The sequence below is a fragment of the Diceros bicornis genome, chromosome 6 (genome assembly GCF_020826845.1).
Source record: "Diceros bicornis minor isolate mBicDic1 chromosome 6, mDicBic1.mat.cur, whole genome shotgun sequence".
Classification (NCBI taxonomy): Eukaryota; Metazoa; Chordata; class Mammalia; order Perissodactyla; family Rhinocerotidae; genus Diceros; species Diceros bicornis.
This window is the reverse complement of record NC_080745.1, coordinates 67,543,256-67,561,484: the sequence shown is the minus strand read 5'-3', so window position 1 is coordinate 67,561,484 and position 18,229 is coordinate 67,543,256. Positions and strand designations below refer to the sequence as shown.

The 18,229-nt window shown below is 50.9% G+C and overlaps 1 protein-coding gene across 2 annotated transcripts in view; it reads right to left on the bottom strand.

The window, feature by feature from the left end:
• Positions 1–18,229, bottom strand: part of SUFU (SUFU negative regulator of hedgehog signaling) — a 101,150-nt gene that overhangs the window by 3,577 nt on the left and 79,344 nt on the right. For both annotated transcript variants that reach the window (XM_058543883.1, XM_058543884.1), the window contains exons 9-10: positions 10,262–10,396; positions 8,603–8,741 (exon numbers count right to left, since the gene is read on the bottom strand). In XM_058543883.1, the coding sequence (XP_058399866.1) occupies positions 8,603–8,741; positions 10,262–10,396 (274 nt within the window). The remainder of the gene's footprint in view (positions 1–8,602; positions 8,742–10,261; positions 10,397–18,229) is intronic.

The following is an 18,229-nucleotide window of genomic DNA, read 5'->3' as shown; positions in this document are numbered from 1 at the left end:
GGGTCACAGAAGGGACATGGAAATGGGTGGGAATTTACCCTATTTTGGCTGTTCGGGCCTCCTGCATGTTGCAGTGCGGCAGAGGGGAAACAGAAAAACCGAGGGGCAGAGAAGAGCAATTGCCAACATCCTCCGTGCCCAACCAGGCTCATATGTCGCCCCCCCCCACCCAACTTGATAGGACAAAAGGAATCTGTTTGGATTTGGAACACAAGCCTTGTCTGGAATCTGGAAATGCCCTAGAAGGTACATCCAAGAATGTCTGAGTTGGAGAATTTGGAGACCGTGCACCAAGCTCTCTCATTTTACAGATGGGAAAGGGAATCTCGACTCCCATTTCCATCAAGGCATCCACATTCTCTCAGGCCGGAAGCTCCCAAACCCCTGCCCTGTAGGCCCCATTCAGCCACTGAGTTCTTCAAAACTTCCTTTGAGAAAACTCTTCTCCAGGTCACCTCCCAGCTGTCCCACTTTGCTGCTCTAGTCCGATGCCTTGTCACTTTATGCTTTGATGTCTGGGACAGCCTGGCTCCGCTATTCGGCTGGCACAACCACCGCCCTTAGCCCCTAAAGAAGTTTTCACAGCTAATGGGAATGTCCAAGGGCACTCAAGCCTTCCTCAATCTGATGGCCTGGTTTCCCAACAGGCTCCTCTGCTCAGGCTGGCTCTGCAGAGCCAGGCCAAGCTCACCCCAGGCCTGTACCATGCTGGGCCCAGGCTGAGGATGTCTTTCCTTTTCCCAGTCTGACCCCTTCCTCTACCCCTCTTCTCCCTGTGCTGGTCCATGGGGCCTTCTGCCCTTTGCACTAGAGCCTTCTGAACCCCTGGCTCTACCTGCCTCTGCTTTGCCTCCTCCAGCAGACTTTGAATGCCCTGGGTGGGGCACAGAGGAAGAAAGACAATGGGGTGAAGACCAAGGTGAGGGGCTCCTCTGAGGAAGACCCCCCTATGAGAAGGATGGGGATCAAGAACTTGAGAAAATACCCAGCAGGTTTCCCCTGGGAGTTGTCCACTCTATCTGTTCATCTCACAAGCTGACTATATCCCAAATGTTGTCCAAAAGTTTCAACATTTGGAAATAATCAGCTTGTGAGATGAAGTGAAATGGCAGAGAAGAGCAAGCAGGGTTACTAGGGACCTCACAGGATGGAAGACTCCAAAGGAAGGAAGTTGATGGGGTGGAGGTGGGGGCAAGGAATGAGAAAACTACCCAGGTGAGCCGACAAACCACCACCATGCCAGGCACTGTGCTAACTGCTCTTATGTCTTATCTCCTTCAGTCTCCTTACAGATGAGGAAACTGAGGCACAGAGAGGTTATGTAATTTGCTCAATGTCACAAAGCTTGTGAGTGGCTGAGACAAGATCATACTCCTGGTCATGTCTGGACTCTAAATTTAGTTAGTGCCTGAAGCATTGCTTCCAAACCCTGAATTCTTACTCACATGACATTTACTCATTTATTCATTCTTCCATTCATCTGCCCATCAATCTATTCACTTCCACAGCATTCCCTGGGAGCCTCTGCTAGGCCAGGCCCTGGGTGGAGCCCAGGCACAGGCAGGAAGGCAGTCCATTTCCACCTGGACATGCACCCTCCCTTGCTTGACAGGGAGCCAAGGACGTCTCCTTCCCAGGCTGCAACCCCACATCAGGAACAAAACAGCTCTGACCACTGGCCCGGATCTCCACACCAAAGTTTCTGTTTGAGGAGCTCAGGCCTCAAGTGAGGACAGAGACAAGGTTTAGACAGGCAAAGTCGGTACACGGAGATGCCACCTAAGGTACCGCTTCCCAGCCCCGTTCTTCCTCCACGTTCCCCCAGGAGGGGCTGGGGCCCTTTCCCAGTCACCCCGATCCTCCCACAGCCTGAGCCCTTGCTCCTCTTCCTCTTATCCCAGGGGTTTTCCCCCCCCAAAAGTCCAGAGTTTCTCTAGCAGTTATCACCAGTCTGCTTGAGTAGTATAAAAGTCACATTCATATTTTTGGCATTTCTAGGGCTTGTTGCCATCTCTGCAAATGCTAGCACAAACAAGAGCATACCTAAAACCCAATTATATTACAATGGCTCCAGTCCGGGCCAGGCCAGGCTGATTTCTAACCCACAAATAATTTGAAGGAGGGATTTTCTGCCAGAAAGGTAAATAGGTCTGGGGCTGTAACTAGTGCTGGGGTGGGGGGAGGGTTCACAGGAGCTGTGGCCACCCAGTGAGACTTGAGAGAGCTGTGTCTCAACAATGGGAAAGGTAACCCCACCAACACAGAATTCAGTCCTAAGCCAGTTCCTCTGACAAAGGTCTGGAATTAGTGGTAGAGAGAGGGTGAGTTATGGCGGCTTTTAGTAGAGTAATTACCAAGTGTGTACCATCTGTGTATGGACTCATTTTATACTCAGCTAGGGGAGGGGATGGCAAGATCACAAAAGGGGACAAACCCTAGTCGCCCCTCAATTTTCACTTTTGGTGATTTCCTGGTTCCTGCTGGAAACTTCACATTATTTTAAAAGAATTAAACAGGGAAAATTATACATGAGATCTGCATGATATTAAGGGTGACGTATCCTGCAAAGAAACACGACAGACTGTCATAGCTCCAGGCACCTAATTTAATTTCCTTTGAGAGTTAAACCTTAGAAGCTTGGACTGAACAAACAGGCCCTGTTCTTTGTATATTTCAGACCTGGAACTGAGAATGTTAACAGATCTTATCAACAGGACACTGGAGATAGACAGCTATGATGGAGCGGCTCCTGGGTGCTCTCACAAGTAACAGACTCGCCGTTGTGATGCAAGTGTGGGAAAAGCCTGTGCAATTCTGGGGCTTGAGGCTCTTGAAGCTCGCTGAGTCCCTATGGAGCTGCCTGGCTCTGCCACAAATAATAACAGAAATGGTTATGACAATGACAGCAGTAATGATAACACCACCAATAGTAGGAGCAATGCCGTGTCCATGTGCCAGGCATAAGTGCTTGACAGTATCATTTCACTGAATCCTTATGGTGGTCCTGAGAGGGAGTTAACTATCATCTCCATTTTGCAGAGAAGAAGGTGTCAAGAGGAGGCAAGTCTCCTCAACTTTAGAAGAGCAGTGATCTGACCTCATGGTGGTAGAGGATGCTCTTTTCCTGTCTGAGGAAAGTACTCTGATTCTAGAAGCCTTGTGTACTCAGTGCTGAGTCCTCTCTCTCCTCTGATGGGGTAGGTGAAGGTGACTTTGCCTTTGACCAATGGCCTAGAAAACCAGCAGTGCCAACCCCAACCAGCCACACATCTCTCGGCCACCTGCTCCACTCAAGAGCGCTGGAACCCTGAGTGTCAGAGACACACAACTGCTCAAAAACCAGGTTGGCCACCTGGAAAGGAAGGCAAACCATGCCCAAAGATGGTTTTCAAGGGGGAATAGTGGGGCAAATTTCCAGGCCAGCTTGATGAATGCATACATAAGGCAACAGTTACTCTAGCCCTGAAAACAGTTGTGGAAATAATAATAACAATAAAAATGATAATAGCACTCACTGACGTTGCACTCACCAAGAGCCGGGCATAAAACGCTTACATTTGTGCACAAACAGTCCTTGGAGAGAGGAGACTCTCTAGTGAGAGGGGAAAGCCCCCCAACCAATCTGAGCAGCAAACTCCCCTGGGAAGCTTTTGAAAATATGAAGATGCTAGGACCTATCCAGATCTTCTGAATCTAGACCTTCTGAGGCACAACATCCCAGGCAAAGCCAAGGCATCTGCATTTTTAAAAGGCACCCCAAGAAATCATGGTGGGGGGAGTGCTGGGAAATACTGAGGCTCACAGGGGAAGGGGTTTTGCACATAAGCTGAACCAAGATGGCTGCAGCTCTCCTGCCATCTAATTGGCCAAGCTGTGAGGGGAACAGTGGCTCCCTGCCCCCACCCCCAACCCCCACCTTGGGTCAGGGAGGGGGCTAGGAATCTAGGCCAGCAGCTTACTCCAAGGTGCTCACAACTGGTACCTTAGGACAGCCTGGCTAGTTGGTGACAAGGGAGGATTGTCAACAATCTCCCAATTCCCCAGGCCCCAGCAAGTTCCAGAAGGAACCCAAAAAGTGATGTTTTGTCAGTGCCTGCCCTGGGCAGGCCCGGCTGTGCTGCAGGCAGGAGTGCAGCTGCTGCAGATCGGATTCAAATGTCTGTGGTCAACGATATTTCTGAGTCTGCAAACAGCGCTGACAATGCCCACCCCTTCCCCTTGGTGTGACAATCCACACTTTGTCTGGGACCTTGTTTGCTCTTCCTGTTGACACGGTGTTCTTGCTTCCCAACAAGTTTGGCTTTCTTTTTCCCTCCCTTTCCTTCTCTCAGGGAAGGAAATGTGTTGTTTACAGGGTAGGGCCTGCCAAGGAGCTGCTCTGGCACCCACAATGACAGCGGAGGAGGCAGGGACGAGGAAGCAGTCCAGTCTGCGTCCCACCCCGACAAAAGCCAGAAAACAGCCCAGAGACCCGCCAGGCTTGGGGGCAGAGGCGTGTGTGGCAGGTATGGCTGCAGTGATGGCAGAGTGAGGCCTCACTCATTCCTGTTCTCGGTGAGTGTTGAGAAGTTGGCCTTGGTGGCCAGGAGCAGGCTCAGACTCCTCCTGCTCTGGCTGTTGGCTGGTGAGGGCACAGCAGGCCATCACAGTCCTCTCCTGAAAGGCAGGGTGCTGTACTTCCCTGGGTACAGTGCTGGGATTTAAACCCTAATGGGTGTATCCCTGGACAATGAGGTCCCCGTGACAGCCCAAGCAAAGGTCTCCAGGGAGAACAGGCTGTGGCCAGGTTCACCAGTGGAAGGAGAAAAAGTAGAGGCATCAAAGAGGAGCCACCCAGGGCCTGGGCCAGGGATCGCCAAGCATCTTCCACACAATGTCCAAATGGGTGGTTGGGGACAGGAGATGGCGGGGGCTTGTCCAGAGGATAGTGGTGAGTCAGCCACTGGGCTAGGAGGAGAGCCCAGCAGTTATTCCCCAAGCCTGGCCTGGAGCAGTGGAGCCCACTCGGAACAGCTGCTGGGTGTCTTCTCCCAAGCCGGGGGCCTCCCATCAGGGCTGGTGGGGAATGGCCAGGAATGGGGGCGCCACCTGGGTGAGCTGTCAGACACCACACAGCTGAGAAAGCACTGCAGGGCTTAAAAAAATATTCTCATATTTGGTGACGTGACCCCTATGTGACCTCTGGGGCCGAATTCTCCCCCTTCAGATCAACCCTGGCTGGGGACGGATGAACGACTCATCTCTGGGCTGGGCTCCCGCTCAGAGGACTAACAGCCCGGTGTTGACAAACTGAAGAGAGAGAGGCTTGCTGAAGCCACTGGGATGAGGAATGCTGGGGGAAGGTGCGCAGGAGAGGATGCTGGCAGGCCTCCCTCAGGGTCTAAAGATGCTCCTGCAAAGCTCTGAAGTTGGCTGACAGGCTTTACCATCTCAACCAGGATGAAAACAACAAATGGTAGGGCAGATGGAGTCAAGGTGTCGACCTCTGGAAACTGAAAAGCCTGTGGAATTGGAGCAGGATTCCTGCTTCTCCTGCTCCTCCAGGAAGCAGGAAGTGGCCACTGCACTCACCCTGGGGTTGCAGATGGCCCTGCTTTTCTGTATGCTGGGGCCTTGATGTTCCTCGAGCTGGAGAGATGAGGACGGGGTGCTTGGAGGGCAGGTACAGGCCCAGGAGTAGGTAGGTGTGGAGGCCTGTCTGGGGCCACCCCACAGGCTCCGGAAAGGGCCGATTCCCTCACCTGCCTTTTTCTCTCAGCCTCTCCTTTGTCACTCTTCATCCATGTGGGGTGTCTTTGCCATGCCTTTTCCCCAAGAGGTAACAGGCCTGTGCTGGTAGCCAGAACAAGGTGCCAAGGCTGGGAGTGAGGGCTTCCAAGGCTGTTGAAGGCTCACGCAAGAAAGTCATCCCAGTTCCTCCCAATTCAGCTGGGACCAATGGGGAATGCTCAATCAGTAGCTAAGAGAACAGACGTCTGGGTGTCTTCAAGTCCTAGGTCTGCTGCCTTCAGCAACTTCCTGTTCCTCTGCCCCCAACAGGCCTGGGCACACAGGGGCCAAGGAGACATCTCCGATCCTGGGAGTAAGAGCAAGAGAGTCCTACAGGGGTGAAGGCAGGCCTCTCTGTGTTGGGATCTCCCTCCAGAGGGGCCTGGGGCTCACTGGTAACTATGAGCCTAACCCTAGGCCTCCAGGAGGTCCTGCAGACTCCCAGAGAGACAGCCAGCCCCAGAGGGAGACACAGAGATCCACAAGTAATTACAAGCCCAGGTTCCCACAAGCTAGGGAGCTGCCTGTGACCACAGTGGCAAGACCCTAAAGGGGAAGGCAGGCTGGCAGTCAGATGCAGAAAACACTGACTGCTTTGGGGGCGGGGAGGAGGGCTGGTGTGGGTATTGGCTCCACAGCTGAGGACTGGCTGGGCTGGGGGCAGGGGCAGAGGGTTTCCCAGGGCTCCTTGGAAAGGGCCTGAGAAACCCCTTAGTGAGTGAGGGTGCGTGCTTGGGGAGTGCGGCCCCAGCCAACCTTCCTGGGAGCTACCCTGTGAGCTGGCCCCTGTGGTGGACCACACTAATGAGCCCATAACACAGGCCTTTGATTAAGCAGCTCCCAGCACAGCAACTTTACTGAAACATGCCGAGGCCAGCAGCTGGTTCCCACCGCTCCCGGTTCCCAGGGCAACAGCGCACGGGAGGGGACCATGTGCTGGGCGTCAGCAGTGCTGCCCAGTGCTCAAGCTCACTGAGGGGCTGCCAGGGAGGCGAGGGGGAGTGGAGCAGGAGCGGAACATCAGCAGGGTATAAGGGGCTTGGGAACTGGGGTTGAGTCCAGAACTCTGGGGGGCCTAAGGGGCAAGACGACATCTGCTGAATCCTCTGGGGGCCAAGGTCCCCTGGCTGCTGAGAATTGGAGATGCTAACCAACCCCTCCTCAGGGCAGGAAGATGGAGATGGCAGGACTCCAAGGACAGGTTCAGAGTTGAGCACGTGAAAGGTAACTGGGTGGAATTTCTTCTTGAGTTTGGGGCGACCCCAATCCCAACTTGCTCAAGAAAATGTGCTTGAACCTTCAATACACACAAATAGCTATCTGAGGACACTTCTGCCGAGACCTGCTGGCACACTGTTGCCTACTTGGAATGATGACCTGTGACCTCTTAGGGGCTGGGGTCTCCTGTACTATCCCCACCTCCCTGCTCCTTACCAGCTCTGCCCAGGCAAGAGGCCTACTCCCTTCCCTCTCTCCACAGAGGCAGCCTGGCGGCCTGGGGTACGGCTAGGGGTGGGGAAAGGCCCTTTCCACTTCTGCTGGGCTAATTTCAAATGTTACACTTCAGCGCTTTTGCTACAGTAACTACCAACACCACATGGACAGAAATCTAATGTTACCAAGTAGGACTTTTAAAATGTATTTATAACTTTATGGTTCAAAGTAATTTTGTTATGAAACAATGTAATACCAACAGTGGAAAAGGCAAGATAATTTATGGAACACAATATCCCTAAAGCACCAGCTTCCATTTTGACCTTGGCTTATTCTGGGGAGTGTGGTTGGTGTCCTTTGTTTGCTGTTTGTTTTAATTAAAGGTTAGTATTTTGGTGGGGGGGTAGGAGGGAGCTGGCCTGAAGGAGGAAAAATTCGGCTGCAAGCCGGCACACACACACAAAAAGCATGCCCATGTTAACAGTATACGTGCTTCACAGACCCCCCAGACCGGGTTAAGCCCACAAAACCAGCATAATTCTCTTCCCCTCTACTATAATCCCCCCTGCTCCCATACACCACAAACAAGGCAGGGTCACCTTTTGGACTAGGGTCAGATTCCGTTTCTTGATACTCCTGAGAGAGGTAAGGTGGAGAGTTCCTCCTCCCACACCCCAAGAAACAAGAAAGGATGTTGTTCCTCTAATACATCTGGGAGTATGCTGGACCACGTCGAGCACCCATTAGAGACCTGGGACAGGGTGAGGGCTGGAAGGAGGCCTATGGCTTTCAGCACCCCCAGCACCCTGCTTGGCAGTGGCTCGGAAGCTGTGCTCCAGCCAGAAGAGCAAAGAAGGGACAAAGTGTTCTGGACAAGCCAGCAGGTTTCTGCGCAGAGAAGCTGGGCTTCCATCAGGAGGAACAGAAGAGCCGTTAGACAAGGGGAGAAGGGGAGGCTCTGTCTGCTGAGGCCTGCCCATCCCAGCCCCAGGTCCAGGTCCAGATGCCCACTTTCTAGGAATTCTGGTGAGATTTCCACATAGCCACTAGAGAGAGGCATCCACACTTCCTCCCATCCCGTTTCACCCTCGGTTTCCTGTACCTTGGTTTATCCAGGGTACTCAGAGTGCAGAAAAGTCTCAGCTCTCTCAAATCTGGATTTCCACGGCAAACAGATCTACCAATGGTCAGGGCCTGGGAGTAATCACTTGTGTCTCAGGTGATAGGCGGAGAGGCCAGAAAATGCTCCTGAGCTGGTGGGATAGGCAGCAGCATCCATACTCCACATGGCATCTCACAACCAGCCCCTCAGGAAGGGAGCTGCCAAAGGAGATGGAGGGGGCAAGCACGGGACGAGCCCAAGGAAGGGAGGTAGGGAGAAGAAAAAAAGCCTTCTCACTTGTAACCAGGGTCCATGAGCTGCGTAAGGGTGCTCCTCAGTGGCAAAGGCACCTTCCACTCCCGTGGAGACGAATGTGATGGCCATGTCACCTGTGATACTTTTATATGTAAAGTGCCGTCCATGCAGGAGCCTGCCCCTGGGGATGGGAACATGGAGACAGTGAACAGCAGGCCTAGCCAAGGCTCAGGGTGTGTGGGGGCTATGCTCCCTGGGACAAGGTGCCTGGCAAATGCCCTCCTAACCACTAACCACCTAACCACATGCCCACTCACAGGCGACCATAACCAAGCATGTTCGCTTCAACACCTTCCAAGTTCTCTACTGTCATTCGCCTGAAGTGCTCAAAGCTAGCAGAGACACTAGATCAGCATTCAAAGGGCCTGCAGGGGTAGTGAATCCACCTCCTTCATGTCCTGGTGAGGAAACTGAGGCCAGAGAGGCAGTTAGCAATGTGCCCCAAGGTCATGCCCAGAACTAAAAGGGAGGTCATGTCCCGCTTTGTCTGGAGGGTGGGCGTGAAGTTGTACCTAAACAAATTTCCCTTCCCCTGGATGATAGCGTAGTGCCTTCACAGCACAACCCGTGTCCAGGGCAGAATCTTCCACCTGCTCCTGGGCCCTCCCACAAGATTTAAATGGCTGGCTCCAAGGCCCCGAGCACACCTTAAAAAAAAAAAAAAAAAAAAAAGGCTGAAGCCAAGTGGGGTCACTCTGAGGCAGCCACAAGAAGTTACTGTTAATCCCCAGTCTGGAAATACACCTGGGAGAAGGGCAGGCAGGGGCAACCAGTGGGGCAGAGATGCCAGTCAGCAAAGGAAGCGAAACCTGTTCTCTGCTTTCTCAGGCTGCCTCAGATTAACCCTTCACCAGACTAAAGGCCCTGAGCCTGGGCCAGAGAGGGAGCTGGGAGGAAATGGCTGGGGTCCTGTTGGGGGTCCCTGCCAGCCCCTATTCATTCTGACCACTTGTTGTCTTTGCCCTGTTGCCCAGGGTGGCTGGCCAAGGCTGGTTAGCATTCAAGCTCCTTCCCCAGGCTCTGGGGACTGTGGGGAGGGTCCAAACCAGGGTAACTCCTTTCTTCCTTGTCACTGATGTCTGAGTTGAGTTCTTCTTGTTGCCTTTCCTACTATAAAAGTGCTGGTGGAAACCCTGAGGGCCGTGGAGGAAGCCAGCTGCAACAGATTCAGCCCTTTGCAGCATCCCCAAGCAGAGGGCTGAATCCTGGCCACAGGGCTGGGTTTCTGGCACTGTGGACAGCAGCTGAAGGGACACGGCTGGGCTTCCAGGTCCCTTAAGGAGTCTGCTGGCCTGGCCACTGGATTTCGAGAACTGAGTGTTTTGCATGGGAAAAGCAGCAAGCAGGAGAAAATAGAACCCAGCCCACCAGAACCCCTGCCCTGCTACCCCAGTGCTACTGGGGACCCTGCTACCCCTGACTCTGGGCTCATGGGATGGCAGGGGCATCCAAGACTCCTAGGTCATTGAACCTTCCTAAGGGAGCAGGACTGAGGGACACTTCTCTGGACAAAGAAGAGGCTCCCCCACAGACCCAAGATGGAGCTGCCTGACTAGGCCCCAGACTCCACTAGGTGTGGGGGAGATGGCAAGTATAGGCCTGGGGGCTCCTTGAGGCCAAGATGTGTGACGTGGGGCTCACCTTAGGCAGAGAGGAATAAGGGCTCCTGACTCTTGGTTGAATTTCAGATGGACACTCTCGAGTTGCCGGGTGCGGATCAGCTCATGGGGAATAATGGCCGTGGAGCTGTCGCTTTCTAGGCTGTCTTTGCGGCTCCTGCGAAGCAAGCACAGGAACAGGTTCAGCACAAGGTAAAGACCGCAGGGAGGAGCAAGGTAAGAGTTTCTCAGGCTGGGTTCCTGAATAATGACAATGACGGTGACTGATGGTAATAATAACAACAGCCACCATTCACTCTGTGTCTGCCAAGTGCCAGCCACTGTGCAAAGCTCTCTTCACTGACACTACTCCTCACAATGCCGCCATGAGGTGGGCACTATTCTTTTTTTTTTTTTATTGATGTCTTAATAGTTCATAACTGTGAAATTTTGGTTGTACATTATTGTTTGTCAGTCACCATATAAATGTATCCCTTCACCCCTTGTGCCCACCCCCCAGCCCCCTTGCCCCTGGTAACCACCATACAGTTCTCTCTGTCCGTGTGTTGGTTTATCTTCTACATATGAGTGAAATCATGCGGTGTTTGTCTTTCTCTCTCTGGCTTATTTCACTTAACATAATACCCTCCAGGTCCATCCATGTTGTTGCAAATGGGACGATTTTGTCTTTTTTTATAGCTGAGTAGTATTGCATTGTATATATATATCACATCTTCTTTATCCAATCATCACGAGGGACATTTGGGTTGCTTCCATGTCTTGGCTATAGTGAATAATGCTGCAATGAACATAGGGGTGCATAAGCCTCTTTGGATTGTTGGTTTCAGGTTCGTTGGATAGATTCCCAGTAGTGGGATAGCTGGATCATAGGGTATTTCTATTTTTAATTTTTTAAGGAATCTCCATACTGTTTTTTCATAGAGGCTGCAGCAGTTGGCATTCCCACCAGCAGTGAATGAGGGTTCCCATTTCTCCACAGCCTCTCCAACATTTGTTGTTTTTTCTCTTGGTGATTATAGCCATTCTAACAGGTATAAGGTGCTATCGTAGTGTAGTTTTTTTTTTAAGATTTAATTTATTTATTTTTTCCCCCTCAAAGCCCCAGTAGATAGTTGTATGTCATAGCTGCACATCCTTCTAGTTGCTGTATGTGGGACACGGCCTCAGCATGGCGGGAGAAGCGGCGCATTGGTGCGCGCCCGGGATCCAAACCCGGGCCACCAGCAGCAGAGTGCGTGCACTTAACCGCTAAGCCACGGGGCCGGCCCTATCTTAGTGTAGTTTTGATTTGCATTTCCTGATGATTAGTGATGTTGAACATCTTTTCATGCGCCTATTGGCCATCTGTATATCTTTCTTGGGAAAGTATCTGTTCATATCCTCTGAGGTGGGCACTATTCTTATATCCCTTTTACACATAAAGACTGGGGATCACGGAGGTTGAGCAACTTGTCCAGGTCGCATAGGCGGGGCATGTGGAGCTGGGATTTGGTTGCAGGTAGGTCTGGTTCTAAAGCCTCATCTTTGGCCAACATATAGAAGTTTATGTCACAGTGGCTTGTTCTTCCCTATGAGAGCGGCGGGAGCTTCTAGAAGCCCTTCTTCCCCTGCCCTGAAGCCTCAGACTCCAAGTCCTCCAAGGCTAGTACTCCAAGAGTACCAGGAGATGCGGCTCCAAGAGCTTCCTTCCAGCTGACCCTGAAAAGGCTGTGACATCAGAGCAGGCTCTCAGCACGCACACCCCTACTAACGGCCAGGAGCTGCAGTGACATACACATCCTTCATCTAACCAGGAAATGACACAATCCTCACTGAAGGAGTGGAAACCAGACTCTCAGGACTCAGACCAGTGGGCTTGGCTGGGCAGGAGAACCAGGCCACCACCCTGCTGGGCTTCAAGGCCCTAGGAGCCCTGTGCCAGATTCCTCTCGACTGTGCCCCGGCCACAGTGAGTTGTCACTGCTGCCTCCCATTTCCCTCCTGTCCTGCTTCCCACTCACAGCTTGTTCCACAGCTGGGCCACAGGGTCCCTTTGCGATCTAAGATTTGCTCTTTCAAATTCAGCTGCCCCCACTGACAACCTCTCAAATCTGCCTCAGCCGGAAATGAGGGTTACCCACTGATCCTATTCAAAAGGCCGGATCCTGGTTTGGGCTGTGAATCTCAGAATAATTCCCCAAGTGTCCATCAAAATACTGGGTGAGAGGCTCTAGTTATTTATCATTCAAGGGGCAGGAGCCACCTAGGATGTCTGGGCTTGACAGACAGCCGGTGGGGGCACAACCTCCTCACATACTGGGGGACTGAGCACTGGGGCCTGTGGCCAATGAGGCACCTCGACAGGCAGAGCCCCTCCCCAGAGGGAAGGTGTGAGGTCAGCAGGCAAAAGGATGGAAGGTGACATCAGGCAGCACAGGGCTCCACTGAGGCAGTGGTTTATAAAAGCCCTTGAGGTAATGGGGACCATTCCCACCAGCTGGGTGGATCCACCCAGATGCAACTGCTCTCTCACAAAGCAGTCCCTTCCTCTGGTTTCTCAAAGCCAATTCTGAAACCGCCCTTTGCCCTAGCTTCTCCTTTGACAAACCCTTTCACAAGACCTGTGAAGGAGACAAACGCTATGGCCAAGAGGGTCATGGAATTTCAGGACTGGAAGGAAACTCTGAGATTGTTTAATCTACCTCTTTCCTTTACAAAAGAGAGCCAGTAATGCGTCTGAGGCCACAGAGCTGGTCTGTGGCAGGCCAGTGTGGAAGCCTAGGACCTCGGACCAGCTCTCTTTCTCTTACACCTCGGCTGCTACGCCTCCCTTTCGAGGGGGAGGACAACACCAAGCACCACCTCTTGGCGGGTGCCCGGGGCCCAGACAGGAGCAGAACCCTCCTGTGGCAGGCCCTGACTTTGCTCCCCAGTATAGAGTCCATAGATGCACTCGCTGAGTACTCACAGCAAGCACCCCAGGCAGCATCTATGGTTAAACATTCTTTTACAGATGAGGAAACTGAGGCTCAGAGGTGAGGTGACAAGCCTAAGGTTACAGAGTGAGTTTAAGTGGAAGAGCCAGGGTGTAACTCTTACAATCACTTCTGACAAGGGGTCCTCAGGGAGACAGCCCACCACGTTCCGAACCGCCTGAGGCCTGGCTGCCAGGCGGGGCTGCTGAGCCTGCGGGGCCTGCTAGAGGATCCCCGCCTCTCTGGCACAGGAGAAAACGCTGATGAATAGCAACTGGGGGTGGGGGTGGAGGCTGGGAGAGAAGAATCAACAGCACACAGGGCTAGAGACGTCTCAAGCTGGAGGGAAAAATAAATTGTTGAAAGTCAGCTAAAGTCACCTTGGTAACTGCTACAGCACACTCACCCGGAACGGGGACATCAAACCCCACTGCAAACAGCTTTAAAGAAATGGAAAAGAACTTAATCATCTGAAGAGTTAATGTGACAAGTGCCCACATTTACACCTCCCACCAACCTTCAATCATTTGAAAACGTACTTTAATCTTTTAAGAAAAAAAAACTGCAAAATGCTAGATCTGCAGTCCCGGAGCCTGGGTATTTCCGGCATGCTGCTTCAATGGAAACGCGGCTGCTCCACACACACGCAGGAGCCCAGCTTTTTGCTGATTTGTTTTTTCTGGACATCGATGCAGAAGCATGAATTATTTGTGTGGGCTGGGTGAGGTATTAAATCTGCAGCCGACACAGGTTTGCAATGTTTTGCATGGTTGTCAGCTTAATCTTAGTCATAAAAAAATAAGTAGTGTGCTCGCCAGCGTGGCCTAATTTTTCAGCTGGGCTGTTTTCTCCCTGAGTTCCCAGTGGAAGGGAAGGCAGAGCTTCGGGGGGCTGGAAGGGAGAAGGGCCCACATCCGCTAGGGACTGCTAGGGATACGGGGCTAGGGGATGAAGGACGAGCTATTGTTCCAGGAGGCAGAATGGCTAACAGCATAAGTTCTGGGTTCAAAGTCCTGATGACCTTGGGCAAACGACTTAATCTCTCTCTAAGCTTCACCATCCTCTTGATGGGAATAAATAACAATACCCTTTCATTATAAGAATTAAATGAGATGACTCATGTGAAGCACCTAACAGTGCCTGGGATGTAGTAGGTGCTCAAAATATATCTGGAATGCACTAACAGGATGTCAGCTGGCTGCCTCCAGAAGTCTATCTGCTCCTCCTGCAAGAATGTCCATAGCTTAACAGAGACTTATTTGCCTTTACCATGGGCCCAGAATCCAACTGCCTCTGGCCAGGTCAGTTCCCCTTCCGAGCAACGGAGCAACGGTCCTTACACTGAGCTTGGGAGAGAGGACTTCTGAGACGGGGCTTGAAAGGGCTCCTGACTCCCTGAGCAGACACTGTGGGCCGTGGTCAATTGGTGGTGCTCTGGGAAGGCCTGAGCAGAGGCCAACAAAAACCCTTGAGGCTTCTGTTCTGCTGAGAGAGGCACTGGCAAGGCCATCTTCCTTCTACAGAGCACAATCAGCCTTCCTGCAATTCTCATCTGCTAGTCCTCAAGTCCCCCAGAAGTCGTTTAAGCCAGGCTCCAAGACAGCCTTTCAAATCCCTGAGGCTGCTCTCACAGTCCAGCAAGTTTCTCTTCTCCAGTATTTGTGGCCCCAACTTTTTTTTTTTTGTGAGGAAGATCAGCCCTGAGCTAACATCCACGCCAATCCTCCTCTTTTTGCTGAGGAAGACTGGCCCTGGGCTAACATCTGTGCCCATCTTCCTCCACTTTATATGGGACGCCACCACAGCATGGCTTGACAAGTGGTGCATCAGTGTGTGCCTGGGATCCGAACCTGTGAACCCTGGGCCACCGCAACAGAGCGCGCGCACTTAACCACTACGTTTGTGGCCCCAACTTTCAACCATATTCTTAAGACAAGGTTCTGAAGTCTTCCACCCATTCAAGTCACTCTCCCTTGGATTCACTCTAGCTCGTCAAAGCCAGAGAGTCATAAAGTGCTGTGTGCGGAAATAAATACGGTATGTGGTCTAACCAGTGCAGATCACAGAGGGACTATGAGCTTTCTTGTTTGGGATACTTTATTTCCATTAAAACTGTCTTCAAATTGCCTATTCTTTGTAACCTCTCACACTACCAACTCATACTGCCCTCCTTCTGTCAACGAAATCTCCTTCAGGCTTTCTCTCATGGGCTGAGTTTAGACCTCTTCTCCCCCATCTTATATGTACTATGGATTATTTGGAGCTAAGAGCAAAACTCTGCATTATCTGGCTAGTGTTTCAACCAGTCTGGATATTTCTGAAACCTGACTCTGGCATCCATCATATTGGCATTCCCTCCTGACTACACGTGACTGACAAAACTGATAAACCCGCCATGGATGTTCTCATCCCAGGCTTTGATTAAACAGCAAGGGAGCCGGCCTGGTGGCGCAAGCACTTAAGTGCGTGGGCTCTGCTGCGGCAGCCTGGGGTTCGCCAGTTCGGATCCTGGGCGTGCACCGACGCACTGCTTGGCAGGCCATGCTGTGGCAGCGTCCCACATAAAGTGGAGGAAGATGGGCACGGATGTTAGCCCAGGGCCAGTCTTCCTCAGCAAAAAAAGAGGAAGATTGACAGATGTTTTAGCACAGGGCTGATCTTCCTCACAAAAAAATAAATAAATAAACAGTGAACAGGACAGGGCCAGGCAGACAGGCTGACAGACTGACATCATTACTCTTTGGGTATGCTCATCCAACCAATTATAAATAAACCCAACCATCCCATCACCAAGCCCCTCACCCTCCTGGATGCTCTGTGGACATTTCCCTGTCTTGCCAACAATGATGTCAGAAAACATTCTCAAAACGTGCTGTTAAACCCCACCTATATAAGGTCTACAGCATTTCCTTTGTCTACCAGGTAAAAATACATAACTATTTCTAAAAAGGCAGTGAGGACTCTTCGTAAATCTATGTTGACTCTCAGGGCTCACTCTTTCCCTTAAAGGGTGTTCACGGCCTACTTGCTGAATAATCTAGTCCAGAATTTTCCCTAGAGTTGACACAAGGCTCACTAGTATAGAAAGTACAAGATGCTCTTTGCATCTTGAAACTTTTGAGTGCTTTCAGTCTGCCAACACCTCTCTCCCATTCCCTTAAAGATTTCCAACATCAGCTTCATGAGTTTCATCTGCCAATTCTCCTGGTATTCTGGGGGAACAATACATGTGGACCAGGAGATCTGAAATCATGGCTTCAATCCTCTTATCAATGCCTGTGCAACCCTTCCTAGTTTGATAACCATTCTTTTTGAGATGGAAGCATAACAGAACTCAAGTAAATTTTACTTTCTCTTCACTACTGATTAACACTACTCTGTCCAAACAATTAGGCATAGGTTTTCTTCTTGTTCCAAACAGAAGTACAAAAAATAAAGTCCTTTTTGCTGATCATAGCACTTTTTTGCAAGACTAAGTTCTTCTTGAGTTTCAGCTTTTCTTGATCCTGTTCCTTAAAGTCTGTGCTGGTACATCATACTTCTCCTTCCAGCTTTTGTTCAAATTCTTCAAAATAAAAATCTGAGTTATATAAAGGATTTTCTACATGCCTATACCAGTCTGTGGAGGTATGACACTCCTTTTAGTTTTCAGGGGACTATTCACAATAACAATATTAAGAGGTACCTTTTATTGAGTGCAGATTATGGTGCCAGCCAGGTCCCATGCTAAACTCTTTATATACTTTGCTTCCTTTCATTTCCATAACAACCCTATAAATAGATATTATTTTTCCCATTTTACAGACGAAGAAACTGAAACTCAGACTTAAATAACTAGCCCAAATTCACACAATGAGCAAATAAAGGGCTGAGACAAAACCTCCAGGTCTTCCTCATGCTAGCTAAAATGTAACCACAATATTACTCCTCAAGAACCACCCATCCCTTTGAGTGATCCTTCCTTCTGGGGTTTTGAGCCCATGAAGACATCTATTTTTTCCCTGAACTCTTAAAAGAACTGCTTCCTAGAAGCCAGGGCAGGGCTTCCCAAAGGGTATTTGATGGAATTTTAATTTAAGAGAAGCTTCTAAAAAAGCAGATGTGGCAAGGGCTGGATGCAATACGCTGTATCTCAGATTAGAGATTCACAAAATGTTGGCATTTTGAAGACTCTGAGGAGGACTACAGAGGCCAAACAAACCAGTTTCATTTTGTGTAAGCCAGTATCTTCCAAACCTTAGCCACAGGAACCGCTTTTCACTTAATACCCAACAGAACTCCCAGAAGGCTGAGGCATTGCTCTGACAGGGCCCAGGGTTTTCCCTCCTGAACCCTGCTCTGTCCAAGCTGCTTTCTCCCAAGGCCCAGTCAACCCTACTCCTACTCATCCTACTCCATCAACCTCCTTGCTGCTCAGAATTAGGTGCACAGCTGAGTGCCCCTCCTCATTTCATTCACCCCAAGACAGATGAGCTCAGGAGGCCTGTCGGATGGTTACACCCTGCTCACCTTCAGCTCTTAGCCTGATGCTGGGGTAGCTGCAGTTTCTCTGCACTGACCAGGGCTTGCCATGGTGCCAATTTTGTGATTTTTACCTAGAGTGTGTACCTTTCTTTTTACTGGGCAGGGCAAGCTGTAACAGCTCCTACAATATCACTTCTTTGACTTTTTTTTTTTTTTTTTTTTTTTTTTTTTTTTTTTTTTTTTGTGAGGAGATCAGCCCTGAGCTAACATCCGCCAATCCTCCTCCTTTTTTTGCCGAGGAAGACGGCCCTGGGCTAACATCGGTGCCTATCTTCCTCCACTTTATATGGGACGCCGCCACAGCATGGCCTACCAAGCAGTGCGTCGGTGCGCGCCCGGGATCCGAACCAGCGAACCCCGGGCCGCCGCAGCGGAGCGCGCGCACTTAACCGCTTGCGCCACCGGGCCGGCCCCATCTTTGACTTTTTTTACTATTCTTTTTTAAAGTTTAAAGAGTCAAATAGTTCTATAAGGTTCATTATAATAGCCAGCAGTCTTCCCACTCCCCACTC